Source organism: Phyllostomus discolor, chromosome 5, assembly GCF_004126475.2.
Source record: "Phyllostomus discolor isolate MPI-MPIP mPhyDis1 chromosome 5, mPhyDis1.pri.v3, whole genome shotgun sequence".
NCBI classification, from domain to species: Eukaryota; Metazoa; Chordata; class Mammalia; order Chiroptera; family Phyllostomidae; genus Phyllostomus; species Phyllostomus discolor.
This window is the reverse complement of record NC_040907.2, coordinates 4,358,001-4,384,574: the sequence shown is the minus strand read 5'-3', so window position 1 is coordinate 4,384,574 and position 26,574 is coordinate 4,358,001. Positions and strand designations below refer to the sequence as shown.

Below are 26,574 nucleotides of genomic sequence, written 5' to 3'. Positions count from 1 at the left end.
TGCCACCCCCCAAGGTGACACTTCTGGGTTAAGGTTCCTCCTTTGCCACCTCCCCCAGGTGCTCCAGGAGGGAGGTGTGGGTGTGATGAGTATTTTGTAAAAGAACTGATGTTTCCTGGAGGCAGGGAGCTGGCACACAGTGCGGGTGCGGGTGTTTTGGGCAAAGAGCAACTGGAACCGGCCGCAGCGGGGGTGAGAGGTGGCAGGGAAGAGGGCCCGGAGCTGCAGTGGGGTGGGCAGGGCCCAGGCCTGGGTGTCAGGACCACGGAAAGACTCTTTGTCTCAAGGACAGTGGCTTCTCCTTTGTTCCAGTGCTGGGACGTACACGGGGTGTGAGGTGCTCGGTGCATGTCCACGAGTGGAGGAGGACCCATGCGCGCCCTCGGTGGCAGGGGATGTCCGAGCACGATGGCCTCACTTGCCCCTGCAGAAGTCCCCCTGAGCTGCTGCCCTGGGGGCCCTGGGGGCCCCAAATGTGCCCCCAGCTCAGGACATTTCTCCCCCTAGTCTCCCAGGAGGAGGGTGCTCTTGGACAGGACGAGGCCCCAACGTGCACCGTGTGGGCCTGCAGGCAGGGCTCAGCGGGCCCAGCAGTGGTCGGTTCTGGTATATGCCAGGGGAGCTGCCTCCATTCCCTCAAAACCCGCAGCCCTGTGCGAAATTGGTGCCAGGTGCCACCTCCCTTGGTCGCTGTGCCCCACACCGTGGTCCGGGGTTTGTGCTGCAGCCTAGGAAGAGAGAAACCAAAGCCAGTGCCGGCTGTGGCTTCACCATCTGTCCCTCCACCACCACTGTGTCAGCCTAAGTGCCCTGACCACCATGGAGGCAGAAATCACGTCCACTGCCAAGAGCATCAAGGAACAGGAGTTGGTGTGCACATTTGCTGAGAGGGCAGGAGTGGCTTTAACACCTGTGGTACAGTCACAGGTTTGTTTTTGTTTCCGTGGTGGCGGGTGGAATCTCATCCCACACCATAGAGCAGGGCTTCCTCTCCCTTCCCTCGGAGTGGGACGGTGTCCCCTCCGAGCCGAGTCCCTGGGAGCCAGCCCAGAGCAGGACAGCAGTCAGGCCTCGGGAGGAGCTCAGCAGCTGACACTTGGGTCAGGGCTGGAGGCCGGTTCCCCTGGTGCAGACATGTGACCTGGGCCCAGGACTTGGTGTGCTTCTCAAGGTACAAGTGCCAAATGGAGTGGCGGTGCCACCCTCCTCACAGTGGGGAGGTAAATCACGTTGCAGGGCGCGTCAAAGGACTTAAGAGACCACCCGGCAGCAGCCCCTGCCACCACCGTGACCACAGTGCGACGTCTGAGTCGAGCGCGTGATGCTCTGAGATAGCAATGAGGCGCATGTGCATCTCGGTGAGTCCTGCCCCTCACGGTGGCTCCCAGGGCCATCTGGGAACAGACCTGGAGGTCAGGGGCACCTTTCTGGAGCTGGCCTGAGGGCCACCTGATACTCTCTTCAGTCACTGCCCCCAGACAGGAAACAGCACCTGGCTCAGAACAGATCCAAGGGAAGAGGGGCTGGCGACAGCCATTCCCACTTGTGAAGCCCTTTTTGTTTAGAAAGTTCAGGAAGAGGGCCCAGGGTCTGACAAGCCAGGAGCGAGCAGGAAGCCCTTCGTTCCTCATCCGTCTCACAGATTGGACGACTTGCTGGCAGCAACAGTCCGAACCAGGGGGCTGCCGCTCAACACCACAGTTTCTAGAAAACCCAAAGCTGTCTTCCTGAGCAGTGTAAATGCGCGGAGAATGACCTGGGAGTCCCAGAAAAGCATGGGACTCAACAGGCTCAAAGGAGCCGCGTGACTTCGGAAAGTCACTGAGCCTCTGTGTGCTTCACCTACACGTGGAGCGGGACGGGGGGACCTGCCTCACCTAGTCCATAGCCATGAGGGGTAAAACGACGTGACATGTAGGCACAGGGAGAGGACTCACTGATCCCAACCAAGGTGGGCTGCATGGAGGAGTCAGCATTTTAGATGAAAGTGGGTGGATCAGAAATTGACGGGCAGAGAAGAGGTGGGAGGACTGCACCTGAGAAGAGCATGAGCAGGGGCACAGAGCGTGTCAGTGGCTGGGCGGGGTTCTGCCGTCCAGGGGGCTGAGCCTCGCAGAGCCGGGGGGGCTCAGGAAGAAGGTGGGGTTCCTGTTGGGCATGAGGATGGTAGAGCCAGTTCCTTAGGCACTGGAGCCACCGAAGGTGTTAAAGGAAAGGAAGGACGCAGACCTACGGGGTGGAACGTGGGCGAGGAGGGTAGACAGCCGGCGAGGAGACAGGCAGAGGCCCTGGACCAGGGCAAGGGGCACAGAGAGGAAGCCAGGAGTCACCTACGCTCCCGGAGGCCAGCAGGCAGTGGCCCTGAGGGAGCCCAGGCAGGGAGGCCACGATGAGGTGAGAAGGCTGTGACCCAGGTGGGGAGGTGGCCAGGGTGCCCTGTACAAAGTCATGGTTTTTGCATTCAGGTGTCCCTAACTGGCCAGAGTTGAGATGTCAGCACACGCTAGCTACCCATAAACCCCAGAGTCTCCTCAGAAGCCGGAGGTGGGCCCAGGACACTTGCTTTTGGGACTTGTGGTATGTCCAATATGTCCCCGAAGCATAGGGACAATACAGTGAGGGTTCAGGGGCCAGCTCGAGGACAGCCACCAGGTGCACTGGGAGGGGCTTCAGCCCGCTCAGGTGGCATGTGGCGAAGGACCCTGGGGATTCATGCAGGTCTGTAAACAGGCACTGGGGGGTGGTGCGGACGCGGGGGGGCCAGGTCAAGGCAGAGGGCAGGCCGGTCGGTGTTCACCGAGTGCATCTGCTTCTCATCGAGCTTCCCACCTGACGGAGCTCTTACCTCTGAGCCTCTGTGGTGCCCAGGGCTCCTTGAACACACCGAGCACGATCCCACCTGGGGTCTCAGGCATCCTCCTCTCCTCACCAGGGCACTGCTCACGTGGCATCGCTCCAGACTGCCCGCCATTCTCCCTGGGACCGCCCTCTGCCTGGCCCCAGCACCCGTCCTCCCCACCCTCGGGGTAGTGCCTCCTCCTCTCTCGTCAGCGCCACGAGGGCGGGCACTGGTTGCTCACAGCTGGGTGTCCAGCGCTTACCATTCGCTGCCTGCCGTTCCCGGGGTTGGTGGCTCTCCGCAGGGTAGACAGACGGATGAGTGTGTGGGGAGGGGGAGGGAGGGGAGGCCTTCTGGCCCCGAAGCACTGTGTGCGCGCAGTGTGCGAGTGCACCGGGCTGTCTGAGGACCACTGACTTTTGGGGCTGGGGGTCTGTTCGTTGCTGTGGGGGGCTGATCTGTATTGCAGGAGGTTTACCGCATCCCAGAAAAGTAGCAGCCACCCAAACTGTGACAACCAAAAATACCTCCAGACGTCGCCAGATGTCTTCTGGGGTGGGAGCGACAGGCCAGAATCGCCACCAGTTGCTAGCCGCTGAGTTACACCTTACTTTGGATGGATGGATGGCCCTTAGAGCCCCGTCCCCAGGTCCCCAGGGAGAGTGGGCCGACCCCCAGGGGACCTCTCACCCCTCAGGAGACCCACAACGAGAAGCCAGAGGCTTTGCAGCTGCTATTTATTCTATCACGTATTTACAATCCAGCAGGAGACCTGTCCCTCCAAGGCCAAGGCCCTTAGGTTTCTCACTGGCTGCAGACCCCCGGACTGGGGCTCTGGGCGTCAGACGGTCAGCAGGAGGGGCTGGTGCTCCTCGTCGGCGGTGTCCCCAGGAGGGATTTCGTAAACGACACACAGGGAAGAGTACAGGCAGCCCAGGAAGGACACCAGGCTGGAGAAGTACATCACCCCGTTGGCGCTGCCCACGGCTGAGGTCAGGGGCCCCAGCACCAGCGAGACCAGAATCTGGGCCAGGAAGTACTGGCAGCTCAGCAGGGAGATGTCCACACCCATGCCACGCCGCGTGCCGTCTGCGCTGGACCCTGCAAACTGACCCAGAAGAGGAACCGTCAGCCGCAAGGGGCCAGGTGACCAGGCCCATGCACCCCTGCACCACGGACTCATGTTTTCCAGGGCCGATGTGCACAGGGAATGCAGCCGAGAACTTGATAATACTTGTGTTCAGAGAAATGAGGACCACGAAAAGAATCCCTGACTCATGGGGACAGCGGGCTACGTTCTCGAAGCCCGGGTGGGCGGCCCTTTCCCCACTTGGACAGCCTCGTCCTTTCTCCTCCACTCACCTGAAAGCAAACCACCTGCACGGCCAGCTGGTGTCCGCATTCTGGGCCATCCCCTTTCTCGGGCTCTGTCAGCCACATCACACGCTCTGAAATATCCTGTCCCCGAGCTTCCAGCCCAGTCACTCCACCAGCCTCCCTTCCCACCCACCGCAGCACCCTGGGCACGGCGGGGAACCGTGCCTCTGAGCAGGGCTGCAGGCGTGACGGTGGGAGGAGGCGGTGTGTGTCCCCTGATCTGTTCCCCAGCACAGGCCACCCTCACCCAGTAGCCACCTCTGGGATGCTGCCAAAGCCCTCCCCAGGGAAGTCTGTCCTCGCGGCCCCTGCAAGGTGCTTGGTGAATGGGCCCGTGTTGTGTCCTGGGGCCCTGCAGCTCCTAGCGACTGCACTGCCTCAAGGCCTGCGGGAATGCCACTGTGGCGGGAGGCCACGGGTTAGCCCTGAACCAACAGCCCGAGGAAGAGTGAGAGCAGTGTGAGCACCCAGAAGGCTCTACGGGCAAGAGGCCAAGCCTTCCAGTCAGCTCTGACCAAATCCAGTTAAGGTGGCCTGTGGCCCTGGGTGTCCCCCACCCGTGTGGCAGGGCAGCCCTTCCCCAAGAAGCCATATCTGCATAACCCCATGAAGGATCTCAGGGCTGCAGGGAGGTAACAAGGAGGACAGAGACCTGGGCACCACCGGTGAGCAGGGATGACAGCACAAGCCCCCTGGTCCCTCGGGTGCTGCTGGCACAGGCTGTGGCCACCTGGCAGTGCTGGCCAGAGGTGTGGGGAACGTACACGGCTCACTCGTGCAGTCACAAGCCAGCCCCGCCCAGGGGTACACGAACAGCACCCCCCCACAGCCTGAGTGGCTCGGGGTCTGCAGCAGCCAGAGAGCTAGGCTGGGAGAAGGCCACCACCCAGGCTGACCTGACTGCACAGAAAGTCTGTGCTGAACTCTGAACTCACCGAGACCCCAAACCCCTTAACGCAAACCAGAACGCCTCCAGGGCGGGGGCCGGGGGAGAGGACTGAGGCCCAGAACTAAAGGGAGTTCGAGAAGCTGCGTTAAGGAGGTGGCCTCTAGTGCACCCCTTTAAACCCTCGAGGACACTGCAAACCTGCGCCAGAGCGTCACCCAGCCCTGAGGAGAGAGGGCCTCGTGGGTGAGCCTCAGGGCGTCACACTGAGTGACAGCCACCAGACCCAACGGGCCGCACACTGTGTGATTCCTCTTACACGAAATGCCCAGGACAGGTGAATCCATAGTTGTCCGTAGGCTGGAGGGGCCCGAGGGGTGATGGCCACACACTTGTGAGCACAGGGTGGGCAAAAGTAGGTGTACAGTTGTGAGTGAGTGAGAGTTTATTCTTTATAGAATAATTATTATTTTTGCTTATTCATTAGTGTATCATTTCCCATACGGACAACTGTGCACCCACTGTGCCCGCCCAGTGCACTGACCCCCTCTGGGCTGCGCGCTGCAAGTGGGTGAGCTGCTCGGGGAGGCGGTTCTCAGGGAAGCTGTTTGAGGCCAACCCACGCTGAGCAAAGCGCCGGGCTTACACGCCCGGACAGGACCCTCGTCCCGAGGTTCCCTTTGCCGCGGTGCCCCGTGACCAGTCGTTAAAGCTCCGATGTTTTGTTCAGCGTGGGTTTGGGCATTACTTCTTGGTTTTAGAAACTCCGTGTTAACACATTATTGATCTCGATGGCAAGTTTTTTATGCCCAAGGGGAGTTCCCCGCTCGCCCCGCCCCAGGGCCTGTGCCTACATACAGGTGACCCCGAGGCCTGACAGAGGGGGCCCTGCATGTCCCTGGGGCACCAGCCTCAGATTGGGGTTGGGGAGGGCATTTCCCCGGGAGGCTCTCCCAGAAGCTGGGCGGGCGGAGGCCGCAGCCGGGGCTGGGGTGGGGGGGCACCTACCTCCTTGCTGTGGTAGTAGTCACACAACAGCGAGTAGGGCAGCGTGCACAGCGTGGAGAACAGGATCCCGTAGGTCATGCACAGGGACAGAACCACGTAGAGGTTCCTGGACAGGGTGGCGAGCCCGGTCCCCAGGCCGAAGGCCAGGTAGGCAACAAAGTACAGCGTGCGGGTGCTGAGGTGTTCTTCCAGCTTCTCCAGGATGGCTGCAGGCCAGACAGCAGGGCAGGGCTCAGTGTGCCTGGGCCGCCCCCTCCCCGCCCCCGGGGCTGACCCTCAGGGTGGCAGGCAGCGCGACCTGCGACCTGTGTGTGGGCCCAGGAGGGTGGAGCCAGAGGGAGGGCAGGGTGTGGGGTGGCCCCCAGGTGCTGCTGCAGGGGAAGGCGTCTATGGGTTGCCATCCCAGGGGCTGGGGAATGTAAGGTTTCTGGCTGGAGCCCAGGTCCCCATGCAGATCCACCCTCTCTCTCCTAAAATGAGGACACCAGCGGCCACAGCCCAGCTGGCGCCCAGGGACCCTGCAAGGACATGACACTTCAACAGCGGATGACACCACTCCCTAGAGTCAGGTAGCTCAGGCCACTTCCCCACACCCTGGTGTCACCAGCTGTGGGGAACCAGACACCCCATGTGCCACCAGGGGCCGGCAAGCAAGAGCCAAGGAACGTCCTAGCACAGTCCCTGGACCCCATGAAGTCACGCCCTGGCCCTGGGGCTGGAACCCGTGAGGATGGGGGGGGCGGGGAGAAGGCAAAACAGGCCCGCAAACGGTCCCGGCCAGCAGCCGTGCTTGCACCCTGCAGCTGAGACTGCTTTTTGTTTTGTTAACGGTTTTTAGAAGTCAAAATAAGATTCATGTTTTGTGCCACGTGGAAAGGATATGAAATTAAATCTTCCTGAATAGGTGAACTTTGCCCAGAGCTCAGCCACGTGCTCCTTTTGTCTCATCTGTTTGGCCTGCGGAGCCCACGTGGTCTGCTCTCTGCCCACGTGGAAAACACGGGTGGGCCCCTGAGACGTGTGGGTGGCACCCGCACCCACATAAATGCTCATGGTTTTCCTGGTCCCTGGGTCGCCCAGGCGCAGCCCCGGGGTCATCTCAGACTGTGGCCACGGCACCCCTCCACGTCCCTCCAGTGCACCTGCCCCTCCACCCGCTGCACCAGCCGCCACCTGCACGGTGTGGGGAGGGTTCAGGGGGCCGGCGGACAGCACACCTGCCTGGGGGTGCCGCCGGGCCCCACCTTCCCTCAGTGACAGGCCCGACCCTCTGCCCAACAGCGTGCTCGGGTCTGGACATGCACCCAGCTCCAGCCAGCCCCTCCCCGCCCCCCAGTACAGGGCAGGGCACCTCGGCAGGCTGCCGAAGGGGAGAGAGCACGGAGATCGGGGCCTGCGGTTGCGAGGACGCCCCCTGCCTTCGGTCCGTCACACACTCCAGTCACCCGCCCAGGGGCCCTGGAGCCGCCCAGAGGGAGGGGGGGGGGGAGGGGGGGAGGGGGGGAGGGAGGGGAGGGGGAGGGGCGCGGCCCGCGCCCGGCGCGCGCGGCACCTGAGTAGAAGGCGGCGCTGAAGGCGTAGATGCACAGGCCCCAGCAGCCGGCCGTGACGCCGCGGTTGTACTTCCGGTAGGCCTCCGACGCGCGCGGCGCTCGCGCGTCTCCCTGGAACACCGCCTCGCCCATGAAGTCCGTGTAGAAGAGCAGCATCCCCTCGAAGGACAGCCAGCCTGGGGGGGCGGGGGCGGGGGGCTGTGACCGGCGGTGCAGACGGCGGGGCCGGCCCCGCTCGCGCCGCCGGCCGCTTTGGGCCCATCCCCAAAGAGGCACGTGGGTTCGAAACTTAAAGAGCGGACCACCTAGCCTTGCCACCCGGAGACCGCTTGACCGCGCTTAAAATTGTGTAGCTTCCTAGCAGTGTTTTTTTTTTTTTTTTTAAGCAAATGCCTGTTTTCACACACACAGGCTTTGCTGCACGAAGGTTCTGTATTCTTTTCTTTCTCTGAGCGTTATTGCCGGGGAGAATGCTGGGCCCCGTCCTCCTTGTAAGACAAGAAAATGCCTGCGAGGCCCCAGCCACGGGAGGTGGGGGGGCATTAAATCGAGAAGATACACAGGGCTGCACAAGTGTAGCTACAGATCCGATGTGCCTCATTACCGACTGCGTGGTAGTGCCTCGTCCCTCTGAATTCCCTCCCCGTCAGTCTCCTCCAGCAGGGGGAAGGGCGTGGTGTGTATCGGCCCTCCGGAGCCCCAGGGATTTTCATGCCCGACTTCCTACGCCGTTCAACGTTCTGCAGGAACCCCGTGTTTCTAGCAGAATACCCCGCAGCGTGGGCTCACAGAGTCCACTTAGCCCCGCCCCCGTCTCTGGCTGCGGTAAACCACGCGTGATACACGCCTTGCACATACACGCCTGATACAATCTCTGGTGACGTCTTCGCAAAGAATACCGAACAGGACCACCATGGTAAATGTTAACGGACATTTTTAAGATTCTTGCTTGTTGGCAACATGCCTCCTAGAAAGCCATTCCGATTTATATCCCACAGCGTTTGAGAGCCCTGGATTATCTCAAGTTCTCAGTCGTCCATGCACGTCCCATAACCCAACGGCAGAGATACTGAATGGCACGCAGCTCCAGTTGGGGCTCGTCCACAGTAACTCAGGGGCCAGGCCTCGTGAACCCAAGACCAGCACTGGACATGCAGGCACACGTGTCTGTCCTGGCTGTACGTGAGGCCGGAGATGGCTTAGGACACCAGTCCCACCGGTGGGAAGGGGACATCTGTCACTTAACTGGGAGTTGCCCAAGAGGCTTTGGTAATGAGGTTTTGGGCTCTGGAGACCCTGGTGTCTAGCCTCTTGTCTGAACCCCTGCTTTTATCTGGGCCACCTGGTGCAGGCGCCGCCCCCGCCTTCCTAGGGAACGGCCCTCCAGCAGCCCCACGCCCCACCGGCCCTCGGAGGTGTCTGGGAGCTAAGTAAACAGTGGGGGCATCTCGGAAGGCCGCTAGTGGCAAGACTCCTGGTCCAACCACCCTGTCCCCACCCCGCAATGCGACCCCAGCCAGGACAGGGGCGCACAGGGGGGCTGTGCCAAGAGCTCACCCAGGAAGTGGTTGACACACAGGTTGCGCAGCGCCTTGGGCATGTGGCAGATGGTGGAGCAGAGGTGCCTCAGGGACAGGGGCTGCCCCGGGGGCTCGCTGGAGCCCATCAGCTCGCTCTCGTACTTCACGCCATTCAGTAAGATGTTCGCCACCTGTGAAGGGAGCCCCAGAGCCCCGCATCAGAGCCCCGAGCGCTGCTGACCCCGAAGCACAGACAGACGCAGGGCCGTGCAGGCCTGTGCCCCTGGACGGCGCTGGCCAAGCCCCGCACGCCACCCCGACGAGAAATGGCTTCAGGGGCTCGGAGCCGCTGGGAATGGGCTTGCATCTTGGGTGGGGCCGCTTCGGGGCCCCAGGACACAGGGTCTGTCTGCAGGGAGTAAGTTGGTAACTTGCGAAACGTGAAATAAATGGAACATGGGTCAGACTCTGTGTGAAGTCCCTTCTTTTCCATCAGAGGAGGGTATGAAAGACCGATCTCAGGTGACAGGGGAACCTGCCCACACCTCCCGCTGGACAGGCGGGACTCTTGTCCACACAGCAGTCCGGGGCCCAGGGAGCGTGTGCAGGGAGCGGTCTCACTTACCTGGGCCCCCGGCAAGGGCTTACAGGCACCCAGACACCCCACCGCCCACGGAACGGAAACGACCGAGCGGGCTACCCTGCTTTTGGGGCTCACATGCGACATTCTGCCAGCAGAGCGGCTCACAGACTCATGTGCCTCCATCTGTGGCGACTGCCTGGCTGGTGCGCAGACTCCAGCCAGGTGAGCTGACAGCAGGTGTCTCGGGCATAAAGAGGAGACACTGCTCTGGCTCTGGAGGGGCCCTGGGCTGTGTCAGCACCTGGGGACCCCAGGTGGAATGGAAAGAGGAAGGAAACTAGGAAACTGCCCCCAGCCTGGTTCAAGGTCAGCTGCTGTCAGGGAGAAAGGCTGCAACGTCACACCTGAGCCCGGAGGCAATTACAGTTAGCTCAGGGCTTTCACTTTCCTCCGAGAACTGACTCGCCAATCACACTATCGAGAATAAAAAATGCTAAAAGGAGATTGTTACCCATACATAAAAGTGTAGTTCAGACTTTCAAGGAATGACCGGTATGAGGAGCCAGTTTGAATTTGGGGGACCAGGACGGGATGATGACCCAGGGTTGACTGAAAGCCTCAGTGGCTGCTCTCCGGCCAACGAGAAGGAGGGGCCCCGGGCTCAGCACCTGCAGAAATCTCGGCTGTGACAAGAACAGGACTCCCTAACCCTCCAGAGATTTCCGGCTCTTCTGACCCTCCCCAGGTCCGAGCCCACGGGGTGCCCACAGGCAGCCCGGTACTTCCTGCGAGGACAGTCACACGCCCTCCCTGGGTGTGAGCTGACGATCAGGCTTCAGAGGTGGCGAGGATGGCGCTGGGCCGGGCAGGCCGCCGCGCCCCAGGGAGAAGCAACGGCCACGCTTAAGGATTTCACAGCGGGACTTCTGCCGAGATGGAGGCATAAGTAGGCACACGGCGCCTCCCCGCACGACCAAAATAAGGACAACAAATTTAAAAACAAAACCCAACCAGTACTGACAGAAACTTGAACTGTACGGAAGTCCGACAACCAAGGAGTTAAAGTAGACACTCATCCAGGCCGGCAGGAGGGGTGGAGTTGGGCGGCCAGGTGGAGAGGGGTTGCAGCAAAAAAAAAAGCAGTGCCTGGCAGACCCTGGGTACACAGGCGGTGGGTGGACCCCAAGCATGGGGTGGCAGCAGGCGGACCCAGTGAGGCAGTGGATTGTGGACGGCGCAGCTCGCAAGGCGGCTGGCTGACCAGGCAGTCCCACATTCACATGCAGATAAACCAGGTGAAACTGGGGAGCAAGAGAGACTGCGCAACCCAGGGTCCCAGCAGGGAAACAGAGCCTCAAAGCACCGATTGAAAACACCTGTGGGGGTTGAGGTGTCAGGAGAGACTCCCAGCCTCACAGGAGAGTGCGTTGGGGAGACCCATGGGGTCCTAGAACGTACACAAGCCCACCCACATGGGAACTAGCATCAGAAAGGCCCCGTTTGCTTGGGGGAAGCGGCGGAAGGGACTGAAATCCCACGGAGAGAGGAGCAAAAGCCATTGTTCCCTCTCAGACCCCGCCCCCACATACAGCGTCACAACCCTGCGACTGGGGTGCCCCACCCTGGAGAACACCTAAGGCTCCACCCCTTACTACATACAGGTGCATCAAGATGAAAAAAAATGGCCCAAACAAAAGAACAGATCAAAGCTCCAGAAAAAATACAACTAAGCAATGAAGAGATAGCCAACCTATCAGATGCACAGTTCAAAACACTGGTGATCAGGATGCTCACAGAACTGGTTGAATTTGGTTGCAAATTAGATGAAAAAATGAAGGCTATGATTAGAGAAATGAAGGAAAATGCAGAGGGAACCAATAGTGATGAGAAGGAAACTGGGACTCAAATCAATAGAGTGGATCAGAAGGAAGAAACAACCAAACAGAAAAGAATGAAGAAACAAGAATTCAAAAAAATTAGGAGAGGCTTAGGAACCTCCAGGACATCTTTAAACATTCCAACATCTGAATTTTAGGGGTACCAGAAGGAGAAGAGGAAGAGCAACACATGGAAAAGTTATTTGAACAAATAATAAAGGAAAACTTCCCAAATCTGGCAAAGGAAATACACTTCTGGGAAGCCCAGAGAGTCCCAAAGAAATTGGGCCCAAGCAGGAACTCACCAAGACACATCATCATTAAGTTACCCAAGATTACCTGGCTGGCGTAGCTCAGTGGATTGAGCGCAGGCTGGGAACCAAAGTGTCCCAGGTTCAATTCCCAGCCAGGGTACATTCCTGGGTTGCAGGCCAGAACCCCCAGCAGCCGCACATTGATGTCTCTCTCTCTCCCTCCTTCCCTTCCCTCTCTAAAAATAAATAAATAAAATCTTTTAAAAAAATCATTCCTTTCTTAAAAGAAAAAAAAAAAAAGTTACCCAAGATTAGAGATAAGGAAAGAATCTTAAAAGCAGCAAGAGAAGAGGAGACAGTTAACTACAAAGGAGTTCCTATAAGACTATCAGCTGATTTCTCAAAAGAGACCTTGTAGGCAAGAAGGAGCTGGAAAGAAGTATTCCAAGTCATGAAAGACAAGGACCTACATCCCAGATTGCTCTATCCAGCAAAGCTATCATTTAGAATGGAAGGGCAGATAAAGTGCTTCTCAGATAAGGTCAAGTTAAAAGAATTCATCATCATCAAGCCCCTATTTTATGAAATGTTAAAGAGACTTTTCTAAGAAAAAGAAGATAAAAAACATGTATAGTAAAATGACAGCGAACTCACAATTATTAACAACTACACCTAAAACAAAAACAAACTAAGCAAACAACTAGAACAGGAACAGAACCACAGAAATGGAGATCACATGGAGGGTTAGCAACAGGGGAGTGGGAGGAGGAGAGGGGGGGAAAGGTACAGAGAATAAGCAGCATAGATGGTAGGGAGAAAATAGACAGGGGGAGGGTAAGAATAGTACGGGAAATGTAGAAGCCAAAGAACTCGTAAGCATGACACATGGACATGAACAGGGTGGGGGAATGTGGGTGGGAGAGGGTGTGCAGGGTGGAGGGGAGCGAAGGGGGGAAATGGGACAACTGTAATAGCATAATCAATAAAATACATTAAAAAAAAGAATTTCACAACGAAGAGAAGATGAACAGCCCCCTCAGAGCGTCCCCAGTTAACTTCCCAGGAGACCAGGGGTCTTCCCAGGCACAGAGAGGGGACCTTCCCAGCCTGACCGAGGACCCAGCTGTCCAAGGGCCTGGGTGGGGGCGGTTTGGGCTTCATGGGGAGACACAGCCCAGCCGCGGGGTCACCGGCCCTCAGAACCCCTCCCTGGGGCCCATGGCGCTGGAACACAGTCTCAGGGGTTCCTCCTCTGGAGACTCTGAGCTCCCACTGAAATCCCCTCGTCCTGGGACCCGAGGGCAGGCGGGCCACAGAGCTGTGACGTCGACCATCCAGCCGAGGCCGCGGACCCTGCACACGACACAAGCAGGCTCCCGGAGGGTTCTCTGCCTTCCGGAACGTGCCGCACGCTGCCCTGGCCCATCCAGAGCTTGATGGCCCCCGGGACAGTCGGCTAAGGTGAGCCACGAGGGCAGGATGGAGGCGGGGGGCCCCGGGGAGCCGGCCAGGGTTCCCCCCATTCTGTCTCTCAGGACGAGGGTGGCACCGAGACCAACGTAGGCGGTGGACGTTACGGGAAAATGCTGAAACTACCGAAATGCGCAGTGTTGTGACAAACTCTCTCTGGGACCATCCAGCAAATGTAATTTGAAAGCGCCAGCCCCGGCTGGCGTAGCTCAGTGGATTGAGCGCGGACTGCGAACCAAAGTGTCGCAGGTTCGATTCCCAGTCAGGGCACATGCCTGGGTTGCAGGCCATGGCCCCCAGCAACCACACATTGATGTGTCTGTCTGTCTGTCTCTCTCTCTCCCCCTCCCTCTCTAAAAATAAAAATAAAATCTTAAAAAAAAAAAGAAAGAAAAGAAAGCACCCACCACACCCAGCTGCAGCTCTGGGCTCCCGCACCCCCATCCTGCTCTGGACCCCAAGGTCCCTGAGGCCAGTCTCCCGGGATCCGAGGGCCTCTGCCACCCCCCGGGATGGCCGGGAATTTCTTTCCAGATCAACAGTCCCCCTTGGTCATCTAACTGACGAGGGGGCAACACCACGTGGTGCCCTCTGACCCTTGCCCCCCCTCACTTCTTACCTGCTGGCTGAAGGTCACGTTCCTTCTCTTGCTGGTGTCGGGACCACCTGCTCCGGCCGCGTCTGGCAGGGCCAAGGTCTGGGGTCTCTTCAGGATGCCAGCCGATCGCGGCTTGGAAGTGTCCAGGGAGCCCACCCTCAGCACGTCCCCATCACCGCCGGCCATCAGGGCCGCCTCCCGCCGCTCCCCCAGGCCGCAGTCCTGGCGGTAGAAGCCGTCGGGGGCCCGGGGGAAGCTGACGCTGAGGGCCGGCCTCGGGACACCGCCCGGGAGGGCCAGGTAGCTGTCCTGGCCACCTGTGAAGCAGTCGATGAGGACGCTGTCGATGTTGGAGGTGGCGAAGGACGAGGCGAAGGCGCTGAGCCCCGTGGGGGAGCTGTCCCTGCTGAGGAAGCTGCCGTACTTGGGCGTGAGGGGGCTCAGCGGGGAGATGGGGCTGCAGAAGCTGGCGTACAGGCCGCTGTCCGAGGGACAGGGCCCCGCGGCGTCCCCGGCACCCTCCTGGCCCAGGACCGGGGGGGACGGTGGCAGCGGCAGGCTGGGGCTCTTCATGGCCGGCCTCTTCTCGCCCGGAGGCCGCAGGGGCCTCTCGGGGATGCTGACCAGGGTCAGCACGGTGGTGACGCTCAGGATGACCGCGGTGAACATGTAGATGACGCGCAGCTGCCCGCCCAGGGCTCTGCCGAAGCCGGTCCGGTCCCAGTGCACGCCCCCGACCACGTACCCGAAGCCGCCTCCGAGGCCTGGGGAGAGAGGCCGCGAGGGAGGTGGTTCCCGAGGCGCTACACCCCCTGCGAGGCCCCGGGTGTGTCATCGGTCCCAGCGAAACCCCAACAGAGTGAGGACGAGAGTGGGATTCCGAGGGGCCCCTGGGGGACCCCCACCAGGGCCACCTGCCGGAGTGTGAAGACCACCCGCCCACGTTTTACCCCACTCTCTATGTACCCTTTTAGGGACGCCCAGAGCGACCGTCTACACTGGGTCTCATGCCCACACCGCGGGCCACCCCTCCCCTTCAGTCCCCTGGACCCCAGCTTCACAGCCACACGAACACGGGTGATCTCATGTCCCACACACGTGTGCATGCCGGAATTCACGTGGCTGCCCCGCCCTGCTTGCCCAGTGACATCGTCCTCGAGCATGACCACCGTTCACAGAGCCACCCCTAACTGTGACCAAGGGTGGCCGGTGCTCTGGGCAGTCCAGCCTTTGGGCAACAGCAGGGCTGCACGAGTCGGGTCCTCCCTTCTGTCCCCACTCGCTGCCTTCTGCGGCCTCAGGGAACCGGCCAGTGCCAGCTGGCTCCCTGCCCCCCACTCCCCCGAAGCGCTCGCTGCCTCCTGCAGGCAGCCGGCTCTGTGCGGCCCCGGGGTGGGGCGGGGTGGGGCGGGGTGTCTCCACCCACCCAGTGCCCCGGCCTGCACCCTTCACACGTCCCTAAGGTGGGACACGACACCGAGTCAATTTGTTGACCAGTTTTACTGGAGAACTTCCTTCTTTCGTCCCAGCCTGTCCTTCTGGGTCTTTAAATTTCAGGTCCCCCTTTTACTCATTTTAACTTCTCCCATTCACGGTCCTGGTGGGTTCCCCTGCCCCTTCTGAAGACAATTGCTCTCTTGGACTCGAAATCAAGGTCAGGTTTGAGACACACCTTATTACTAAGTGAGTGAAGCAAATGCAGTCTCACTGTTAAGAAACCAAACATCAAGCCCTGGCCAGTGTGGCTTAGTTCATTGGAGTATCATCCCATCCACCAAAAGGTCACAGGTTCGATTCCCAGTCAAGGCACATATCTAGGTTGTAGGTTTGGTCCTTGGTTGGGGCTCATATGAGAGGCAACCAATGGGTGTTTCTCTCTCACATCGATGTTTCTCTCTTTCTCCCTCCCTCTCTCTCTAAAATCAATAAACAAATCCTTGGGTAAGGATTAAAAAATGGCTAAGACAGTAAACTTTTTTGCTATGTGTATGTTAACATACAAAAAAGAAAAGAAGCAGCACAGAAGGGTACACGGTCAAAGCTAAGCCCTTCCTGCCCTCCACCCCCAGCACCAGCCCGGCCGAGACCCCAGCAGCAGCGGGCCCGGAGTTAACAGCCACCCACGTGGGTAAACGCGGGGTGGACGGTGGTGTTTGCTAGAAGACGTGGCTGAGGCTTGGGAGGCCGAGCACGTGGCCAGTGTCCCAGCGTTGACAGGAGGAAGGCCCCACACCCACGCAGAGCCTGTGTCCCCACCGCTGGGCAGCCGGCCTCTTCGCCCAGGTCCACCGCATGACTGGCGACGTCTCGCCCTTGAGTTTTACAGCGGAAGCCCTTTCTCTCGCTGTTTCCCACAGGTTGTTTTCTTTCATTTTATTTTGTACGAAGTCAGGGTTTTTGTGTAGGAATGCTAGGGTTATTGTTTTTATATGACTTTTTTAATTTTTAAAGTTTATTTTATTCTCATTCAAGAGAGAGGGGAAGGGCGAGACAAACGATGCGAGAAACACTGACCAGCTGCCCCCCGTAGGTGCCCCAACGGTGGGTCGAGCCCACAAGCCAGGCACGTGCCCTGCCGGGAATTGAACTGGTGACCTTTTGGTTACGGGACAAGGCTCCAACCAACTAAGCCACACTGGCCAGGACTATAAGACTTTTACATCATCTTTTAAAAAATGTATATATTATTGATTATGCTATTACAGTTGTCCCATCCCCCCCCCTTTATTCCCCTGCGCCCTGCACCCTCCTCCCACCTGCATCCCCCTCCCCACCCATTAGTTCATGTCCACAGGACATCCATACAAGTTCTTTGGCTTCTACATTTCCTATATTATTCTTACCCTCCCCCTGTCTACTTTGTACCTACAAATTATGCTACTTACTCCCTGTGCCTTTTTCCCCATTCTCCCCCCTCCCCTTCCCTGCTGATAACCCTCCATGTGATCTGCATTTTGTGATTCTGTCCCTGTTCTAGTTGTTTGCTTTGTTTTTGTCTTTTTAGGTTTGGTTGTTGATAGTCGTGAGTTTGTTGACATTTTGCTGTTCATAGTTTTTGATCTTACTCTTTTCCTTAGATAAGTCACTTTAACATTTCATAAAATAAGGGCTTGGTGATGATGAACTCCTTTAACTTGACCTTATCTGAGAAGCACTTTACCTGCATATCCTTCCATTTTAAAGGATAGCTTTGCTGGATAGAGTAGTCTTGGGTGTAGATCCTTGCCTTTCATGACTTGGAATACTTCTTTTTAGCACCTTCTTGCCTGCAAGGTCTCTTTTGAAAAATCAGCTGATAGTCTTGTGAGAACTCCTTTGTAGGTAACTGTCTCCTTTTTTCTTGCTGCTTTTAAGATTCTCTCCTTATCTTTAATCTTGGGTAACTTGATGATGATGTGCCTTGGTGTGTTCCTCCTTGGGTCCAACTTCTTTGGGACTCTCTAGGCTTCCTGGACTTCCTGGAAGTCTATTTCCTTCACCAGATTGGAGAAGTTCTCCTTCGTTATGTTTTCAGGTAAGTTTTTAATTTCTTGCTCTTCCTCTTTTCTTTCTGGAACCCTTATGATCCGGATGTTGGAATGTTTAAAGTTCTCCAGGAGGTTCCTAAGCCTCTCCTCATAGTTTTGAATTCTCGTGTCTTCATTCTGTTCCAGTTGAATGTTTATTTCTCCCTTCTGGTCCAAACCATCTGTTTGAGTCCCGGTTTCCTTCCCATCACTGTTGGTTCCCTGTGCATTTTCCTTTAATTCACTTTTCATAGCCTTCACCTCTTTCCTCTACTTTGCAACCATATTTCACCAATTCTGTGAGCACCCTGATCACCAGTGTTTTGAACTGTGATCTAATTGGTTGGCTGTCTCCTCATCACTTAGTTGTATTTTTTCTGGAGTTGTATTTTTGATCCGTTTTTTCATTTGGGTCATTTTTTTTTTTTTTGTCTCGGTGTACCTGTTGTGTAGTAAGGGGTGGAGCCTTAGGTATTCGCCAGGGTGGGGCAATCCACTTGGCTGCGTTGTGTCGCTGTACGCAGGGGAGGGATCCGAGAGGCAATAATGCTGCTCACTGGGCTCTCGGCTGGCTTTCAGTCCCTTCCTTCACTACCCACAAACAAATTGGGCCCTTCTGGTGCTGATTCCTGGGTGGGTGGTTTGGGGTACATTCCAGGACCCTGTGGGTTTGTCCAATGAACTCTCCTATGGGGCTGGGAGTTTCCCCTGCCACCGCAACCCCCACAGATTTTTTCAGTCAGAGGTTTTGAGGCTTTATTTCCCCCGCACTGGAGCCCTGCATTGCGTGGTCTGTCTCGTTCCCCAGTTGTTCCTCCCGGTTTATCCGCACACAAATGTGGGACCACCTGGTCCTCCTTCCACCGCCTTGTCACATGTCCCCTCCTACCAGTCTGGCTGAATGTTTCTTCTTTAACTCCTTGATTGTTGGACTTCCCTACAGTTCGATTTCCTGGCAGTTCTGGTTGTTTTTTGTGTTTTTAAATTTGTTGTTGTCCTTCTCTTGGTTGTGTGAGGAGGCACAGTGTGTCTACCTACGCCTCCACCTTGGCCGGGAGTTTTTATATTGTCTTCATACATGATGTGTATATCGTACTGAATTCTCCCAGTGTTTTGCAGTCAGTTCCCTTGCGGCTCCCTGTGTACAGCAACAGAGGCGAGCGGAGGTAATCCTGACCCTCCACGCCCACGTTCATGGGTCCCGACCTTGACAGGGACGTTTCTCGTGTTTGCCAGTAGGCACAACACAGGCGTGTGGCACACATGTATACACACACACAGTTGATTCTCATTACTCTCGGATTCCGTATTTGTGAACTCACGTACGCACTAAAGCTGACTTGTAACCCAATCAATACACCGACCTCAGTCCGTTCAAGCCCCAGTCACTTGTGAGTGGCAGAGATTTTGAGCTGCCCTGCCCACACGGTCCCCGCTGAGGCTTGGAAGGCGATGCCCTGTGTTTTTGGGTCTGCTCTCCGACTGTAAATAACCATCCTTTCCAAAGCCTCCATTTTTGCATTGCTGTGCTTTTTTGTGGGTGACACCGCTGTTTTAAACAGCCTGAGTACAGCACCGATGGACTGCGTCTAGTCTTCCTAAGTGCGAGCAGTCGTGCTGGGCTCGCAGAGAAAATACGGCGCGAGAGGTGAACCGTGCGGTTGGCCCGGGTTCCATGCCCACGAACCCGCTGATTTCATACGCACGGGACAAGGCGTCTTTCAGCAGAAACATGTAAAACAGGGTTCTGTATTGATCGGTTGATGAAACTGTGACCCCAGGTCTGCAGGAACCTAACCCCGTGTCTGTCCCAGGGACAACGGTCCAGGACTGGCGCATTCAAGGGTCACGGAGACCTTGTTGACCATAGTCACTACAGAAACAAACGCATGAACTGCGGACACCACTGTGTCTGCATGCACATGGATTGTGGTTGGGACCTGAGGTCTGAGACGTGCATGTTCAATCACTTGGGTGTTCATCCACGTATTTGAGTGGCATCAGCTAACGCTGTGAATCAGGAGCTGGGGAAGGGACCAGCGGGGGGGCAGGCGGGGGCGCACGGGGCAATGTGCCGCCTGGGCGGGGACTCACCTGCCAGGAGCGCGTGGATGTTCAGGCCCCGGTCCTGGTCGACGGGGCCGCACACGTCCATCATGTAGGCGTGGCTGGGGTTGTCAGCCGAGTCGGCACTGAAGTCCATCAGCACCACGCCGCACACGGTGAGCACGATGCCCCACTTGTGGTCGGTGGCCGTGTCAGCCAGCGCCGAGCCGATGTCCCTGCCGTTGAGCAAGAGCGAGAGGCCCAGCAACGCCCCTGAGGACAGAGGAACACTGTCACCCCGGGGGAAATGGGGACCAGCAGCCCTCAACGTGCGACGGGAATCCTTAGGGCCCCAAGGTTTCCTTCCGAATCAAATTCCAAGCAGAGCCCATTGGAGGAGCCAGCTGCAGGCTCTCCCAACATGCTCATTTACGGGGACCGGGGCGTTCATGCAGTCAGGTGGAGCAGGAGGGCGTGAACGCAGCTACCTCACTTTTTAAAGACACCCAGGGCGATATAGCCTCAGGGGTAACTCAGGCCGGGGAAGGGGTTCTGCCTGCCACCGTGCCCGCGGAATTATCTGGATCACTGCTGCGGTCAACACTCTCTTAGGTTTTCCTAACAGGAAGCAGTGGGGCCTCTTTCTTTCCCCCACTGTACCTCAACTCCAAAGCAACAGACCTATAGCCAGGACAAGAATGAAAGGGCGTCTTCGTCCAAACCTTGAGGTACATCGGTCACTCCAAGCGCCCAAGAGTGGCTGCAGCAGGAATCCTGGAACAGAGCGGGCCGGCGGTCACTGCTGGGGGCCCCGCGGCACAGGGGACGGACGCACTCCAGAAATACCCGCACTCGGACGTCCCCGGGGCATCACAAATGTCAGGGGACGAGACTCGGGGTCGGCGATAAAACCCTGCGCTGGAGCACAGGGGGCAAACAGACCCCCGGGGGCATCCGGCTTCTCCCTGAATTCCCTACGTAGGCCCTTGGCGGCACTCGGCAGCCATGATCTTGGCATCCAAGAAACCTCAGGACCTCCCGGACCTGGCATCAAGCTTTAGGATCTTCCAGTGTTAGCACACAGGATGGAGGCCGTCTTTGGGGGCTGCTAACCCCCTGTTCTACAATCAGGTGTAGACAGAGTCACTCAAAACACGGGGCATGACCGGCCCTATTCTTGCTCCTCCCTTGTCCCCTGGGGCCCCACCCACGCGCTGCTTCACCTGTGGCTGCAGGGGGGCCCCTGGGGGCGTCCGGAGGCCTCCCCTCACCCCACCCCTACCCCGGGCCCGGCGGGGCTCACCGAGGACGGGGCTGATGAACCACACGAGGCTGTAGAGCTGGGCCGGCAGGCCCATCTGCAGGAGCACCGGGGTCACGTAGGCCGTCTCCATGGCGTAGCTGAACTCGATGCCAAAGAGAATGCAGCCGTTGAACAGCAGCTCCCGGAAGGACCTCTGCGGGTGCAGGTCCCCGAAGTCCACCAGCTCGATTGGACATGGGGTGTTGGGGGGCGGGGGCGGGGACGGGCGAATGCTCTTCCTCCTCTTGGGGTGGCGTTTGAAGTTGTTGGCCCGGTGGCTGATGTGCCGGGTCACAGACGCCCCGTAGCCCGAGGTCGGAGGCCTCCAGAAGTCCCGAGGAGCCAGGCCGGGGAGGAGGGCCTCTCCGGGCGGGGGGCAGCTCTCGGGGGGAATCATCGTGGCGGGGGACGGTGGGAGTTCCTGCAGGGAGAGCCCAGTGGGAGGCCAGCCGTCACGCACCCGACCCGGCCTCCACTTCCAGGTCACTTTCTGGGCGGCCTCCCCTCCCTTCTCCCACCTGGCACCCCCACCTGCCTCTTCCATTCAGGAAGAGTTGAGCCACGCTAGGGAAACTCGGAGCCCCCTGTGCCCCCCGGAGTGGAGCCCGCTGCTTGTGGGTGGCGTCACCCGGCCTCAGTGTCCAGTCAGAGCAGCCCAGAGGCCGAGCTGGGTGGTGGCCCGGGCCCCGCAGGTCCCTGCGCTCGAACTCAAGGGGACTGTTCCCCAAACAGGTGCCTTTGGGGGGGGGTGTCAGGCAAAAACACCCCTGAAGTGGGGGAGTCGCTGAGACCCCTTCAGACCCCACACCACCTCACAATGGGTGACCCATGGCCAGGCCCAGTAAGTAAGGGAATTTTCGGTCACGTCGGAACTGAGGGTCTTTCAGTGTCTGAAACCGCTCCCTTTAAAGAAGGAAGCCGGACTGCCCGAGCCCCGCGGGTCAGACGGCACGCTGGGCAGGGACGGCCAGGGAGGAGTGAGAGAGACCTGTCCCCCTCTGCGCGTTCTCCTTTGGGCGGGGTTCACGATGCCATCGGCCTGCGCGGTGACCGCTCCACTGGGCGAGTCCGCACAGCCTGCCCTCCGCCCTCCGCCCTCCGCCCCCCGCCCCCTGCCCCCCGCCCCGTCCCTGCCCCCGGGCCTGCAGTCGGCACAGAGGCCTGGGCGTCCAGCCGCCCCCTCATTCCTGTGAGATGAATCTAGGTCGCAGGCGTCACTGAGGGAGCGTGTTCTAGTGTGCTGGCCTGTGTGGGGGCCCCTGTCACCTTTGCGAAGCACAGCAGGAGGAAAGCTGCTGAGGTCAGGGGGCAAGGGGCGGGGGACAACAGAGGAGGGGCGGTCCAGTCACATAGAAGCCGTTGCCGAAACCCCTCTGGAGTCCTTCCCAAGACGTAGGCCCCGAACTCAAGACCTCCACCCACTCACCCTTCCTTCCATCCACATACTCGCCTGCCCATTGTCCAGTCTACCCGTCCACCTTTCCAAACATCCGTCTGTCTGTCTACCCATCATCTATCCATTTGTCCTTCTATGCACCCACCCATCCACCTACCCATCCACCCATCCATCCACCCACCCAACTATCCATCCATCCACCCATCTATCCATCCATCCGTCCATCCATCTGTCCATCCACCCATCCATCTGTCCATCCACCCATCCATCTGTCCGTCCATCCACCCACCCATCCATCCATCCATCCATCCACCCATCCATCCACCCATCTATCCATCCATCCGTCCATCCATCTGTCCATCCACCCATCCATCTGTCCGTCCATCCATCCACCCACCCATCCATCCATCCACCCACCCATCCACCCACCCATCCATCCATCTGTCCATCCATGCATCCATCTATCCATCCAGCCAGCCATTTGTCCTTCCATGAATCCATGCATCCCTCCACCCATCCGTCTGTCCATCCATCTATTTATACATCCGTCCCTCCATCCTCCCCTCCCTCATCTACCCACTCATCCTTCCACCCGCCACCCAGCCGTACTCCCACTCAGCCGAGTGCTGGGGACAGAGACACAGTCCGCAGAGAGAAGGCCAAGCGGAGGGAAGGCGCTCTGAGCAGCGGGAGCCGCCCGTGCAAACAAGGTCAAGTGCAACACCGGGGCACAGTGAGAGACGGAGGCACCGGGAAGGGATCAGCTGGTCATGGAAGGCCTTGAGGCTGTGCTGGGGGATGGGAATCACCGGGGTGACAGGGACTGACATGGCCCGAGACTCGGTCTGCTCCCCTCCTCTAAGTGGCTTGTCTCGTGGCCTTAGAAAAACCCCTGCTCTGCTCCGAAACAAGAACAGATGCGCCTGATGACTATGTAGACAAGGAATTAACACTTCATTCCTTCATTATATACTTCATTAGCAATATAATACACATAATACTTCATTAGAAATATAATTCATATGGGAAGATTAAACCGAGCTTTACAAAATTTTAAAGCTAAGCGCCTTATGTCCCCCAGGGTCTAGCTCAGGCCCTTACACCTGGTAAATACTTCCAAAAAAATCCACCCACTGGCTGGTTTGCCATCAAAAACCCAGCGCTGCTAGCATCCCAGGAGTGCCGTTCGTGGGCTCACAGGAGCACGGTGCCTGCGGGAGCCCTGCGTGGGTTCTCTCCTTGAGGTCAAAGGAGGGCTTGAGCACAGGTGCGGGGGTGTGGGGGGGTGGGGTGGGGAGCTTGGCCGGATTCACCGGCGCGTGCGCGCTGCCCCACGTGTGCCTCAGGGCGGATCCCCCGTCTGCCTCTCCCCCGGCCTCTCCTGCCTACGGGCGTTTTACCCCGTAAAGTGGACCGAGCGCACGCGCAGTAGAAACCATCCTTTTCATTTTGGAATGCAGACCCAAGAGCCCGCTTGGGAAGAACTTCAGCTTTAAGCAGCCTGTGCTGGAAACGTGTGTTTGAAAAGGGGAACCTTTTGGACTCCAGACGAGCTGTGTAGACAGCCCGCGTCACTCCCTGGGACGTGACAACGTCATCGTCACCTGTGCGCGCCCAGCTGCCCGCAGTGGGCGCGGCCTCCACCTGGGTTACACCTGAGCTTGGGAAAGTCTTCACTGAGGGTTCACCTTCACATGTGGGGTCGGCATCACCATGTTTTTATTTGCAAAACACATTTTGTTAAAAGCTGTCCATGAAGTTATTCTAAGGAAAATGTTTAAAATTAATTTTTGAACGCTATTAAAAAAATGAGGGTGAAAGTTAAAAGAAGGAAATAGAATTGTAATGCACTGATGTCAGTCTTCACCGGATCATATTAGACGACCATTTTGCTCAGTCCAAAACCAAAAATTTAGGGGAAATGCCTGGACCCCCACGATTATATGCCTCGCCCACTGTGCTTCTAGAATACGGCGGCTGTTTCAAGGAACAAGCCCCCTCCCCCGGATACGTCATGGTAAGACTCAGCAGCCAGTGATTAACACAAATAAACAATGTCTGTGTCATTTAAGTGCTTAAAAGTTTCCTACTATGAGCCAAGTTCATTCCCTCCTTCCTCTCCCTTCTACACGAAGCCAGCCTTCCCACCAGGGGGTCCCTTGGGGCCGAATCTCTTGCCCGCTTTCCCTCCCACCCATCCTCAGAGTTAATGCTTCAAGGAAGTCCCCCAGAGCAGCCAGGGCCCTGAGGGCTGGGGGGCAGGACGGGGACAGCCTGGTCACTGAACCCCTGGCCGCGGCCTGTTCCCAGGAGCCCCGGGCAGGGCGGGCGCACGTGGGACCTGGGCTCCCTCCGCACCTGACTCTACTTCCCTGGAAAGCGGAAACCCGCCCACGTGGAGGTAACCCCGGGATGACCTCAGAGTCATTTATTGTCGAGGACAGTGCCCTCAGTTGCTGTAAGCCTCCCGTTTCAAATCCAGCTCGTTACCCTTTGGCAAAAAGGCAGAATGACTGGGCCCTGGTGGTCAACTTCATCCTGAGAGGCTGAACAAGGTTCTAAACCTCCCTGAGCAACCCAGGGCTCGGCCTCCAGCGGGAAGTGAACCGGAAGCTGACGACACCTGCCCAGGTGACTCGGAACAGGCCTCCGGCACCAATAGGCAGGAGCCGGGGACAAACCCCAGTGTCTGTGCTCCTTCCTCGCGAGGAAGAAATGAATGTCACCCAACTGCTGCTACGGGGCCGGGGGGAGCCGGGGGGGTCCAGACGGGGTCCGCGTCTCCGATTTAATTAAGTAGACCCTGGAGAAGCACAAAGGTCTCCGTGCCAACCTCCAGCCCCTGTCTTGGCACTCGGACCGCCCTGGGGCCTGCGCCGCCTCCCTCCCAGCACCACGCCGGAAGCCGTGCGGAGCGCGCGGGAGGAAACGGGGTACCTGCGGTGCGAGCCAGGAGGCATCCCTTCCCGAGGTCGGGCTCCTGCCTGCCCCGTGCGCAGCTCCGCCCGGCCCGGCCGCCCCCAGCTCGCCGCCGCCGCCGCCGCCGCTGCAGCATCACCCGCGGGGCGGGGCCCTGACGTCACGGCTGCATCCTCGCGCCCGGGCCGGTACCCGCAGAGCATCCTTAAAGCGGCACCGCCGGCGCCGCGGAGACGCCGGACCTCGCGCTCGCCTCCCCGCCCCCTGGCCCCCCGCCCCGCCGGAGGGAAGGCCCAGAAACAGGCCTGCTGTGACTCCCCGTGGCCGGAGGCGCTCGCCCCAGCCACGGCAAGCCCCTCTCTCTATGAAAAAAAGACTAATTTACTTTACCGCCGCGTTGGTCTACAGATGAATTTTTAATACTATGTTAATCCCCGCCCCCCGGGCCTAAGAGGTCTCTTTTTTGTTTGTTTGTTCTGATTTTAAAATAAATGAACTCATTCCACGGGTCCCTGAAAGCACTGCAGGCTCTGAGCGCTGTGCCCGCGACCAGGATGCGCACGGGGGCTCTGCCCACACCTGCTGCACCTCACTCACTCACCCACCCACCCACCCACCCACTCACCCACCCGCCCACTCAACAGGGGTGTCAGACCCCGGTGTAGGGGCTGGGGACGAGGCGATGAAGGCCGTGAGCAACACAGACACAAGTTCCTGCTCGTGGCGTGACACTACAGGGAGGAAGAGACACATTAAAAAGACAAATGACAAATAAGTAAGGTGCCAGAAGGCAGCAACCCCCCAGAGGAGGGGCTCAGGAGTGCGGAGCTGGAGGAGGGGGCACCACGGCAGTTTTAAACCTAGGGCTGATGAGCCCTCACCTCGAAGGGGGCGTCTGAAGACAGACTTGCGGGAGGTACAGGGGGCTGAGCCATGCCGATGTCTGGGGACGGTCATCCCGGCAGCCGGAGGGCAAGTGCGGAGGCCCTGGGGTGGGGGTGAGGCGGGCTGAGCCGACACCACCCTGACTGACCAGCTGCTCCGCAGGGCAAGCACGGGGGGTGCTACCGAGGGGAAGCATGGGCTGAGGACGCTTCCTGTGGGAGTCTGAGCTCGGTGGGAGTGTCCTTCCGTCCTGGAGGACCAGTGAGGGTTGGGAAGGGCACCAGCGCCGGGAGGCAGGGAGGCCAGTTCCAGGTGCAGGGGTCAGCCGCGCTGCATCGGGGGAGGGGGAGGGACCAGTGAGCCCAGAGCTGAAGGGAGCCAGTGGGGCCGGAATGCAGAAGCCCAGGGGGAGTGGGGCTGAGCTTGGGAGGCAGACCGGGCCCAGCCCACAGGCCCCGTGAGCTGCTGCCATTTTGTAAGGACGAGATGAACCTTAGACGTTGGAGAGCAAGTGACAGTCATCACATGCACGTTGTGTGGAGTCACATGGGCGC

General features: G+C 58.6%; 1 protein-coding gene across 2 annotated transcripts; it reads right to left on the bottom strand.

Moving 5' to 3' along the window:
- Positions 1-3,555: 3,555 nt before the first annotated feature.
- Positions 3,556-25,279, bottom strand: SLC45A1 (solute carrier family 45 member 1). Of its 2 annotated transcripts, XM_028512357.2 has the most exons (9): positions 25,154-25,279; positions 20,821-21,241; positions 20,199-20,291; positions 19,566-19,790; positions 13,987-14,729; positions 9,221-9,374; positions 7,663-7,839; positions 6,111-6,316; positions 3,556-3,947 (listed from the first exon to the last, which is right to left on the bottom strand). In XM_028512357.2, the coding sequence occupies exons 2-9, from the start codon at positions 21,215-21,217 to the stop codon at positions 3,681-3,683; spliced, it is 2,262 nt and encodes a 753-aa protein (XP_028368158.1). In that variant the 5' UTR covers positions 21,218-21,241; positions 25,154-25,279; the 3' UTR covers positions 3,556-3,680. The 2 variants fall into 2 exon arrangements, with proteins under 2 accessions (XP_028368158.1, XP_035881146.1); XM_036025253.1 differs by lacking the exons at positions 20,821-21,241; positions 25,154-25,279 and having other exon boundaries at positions 20,240-20,288.
- Positions 25,280-26,574: the final 1,295 nt, after the last annotated feature.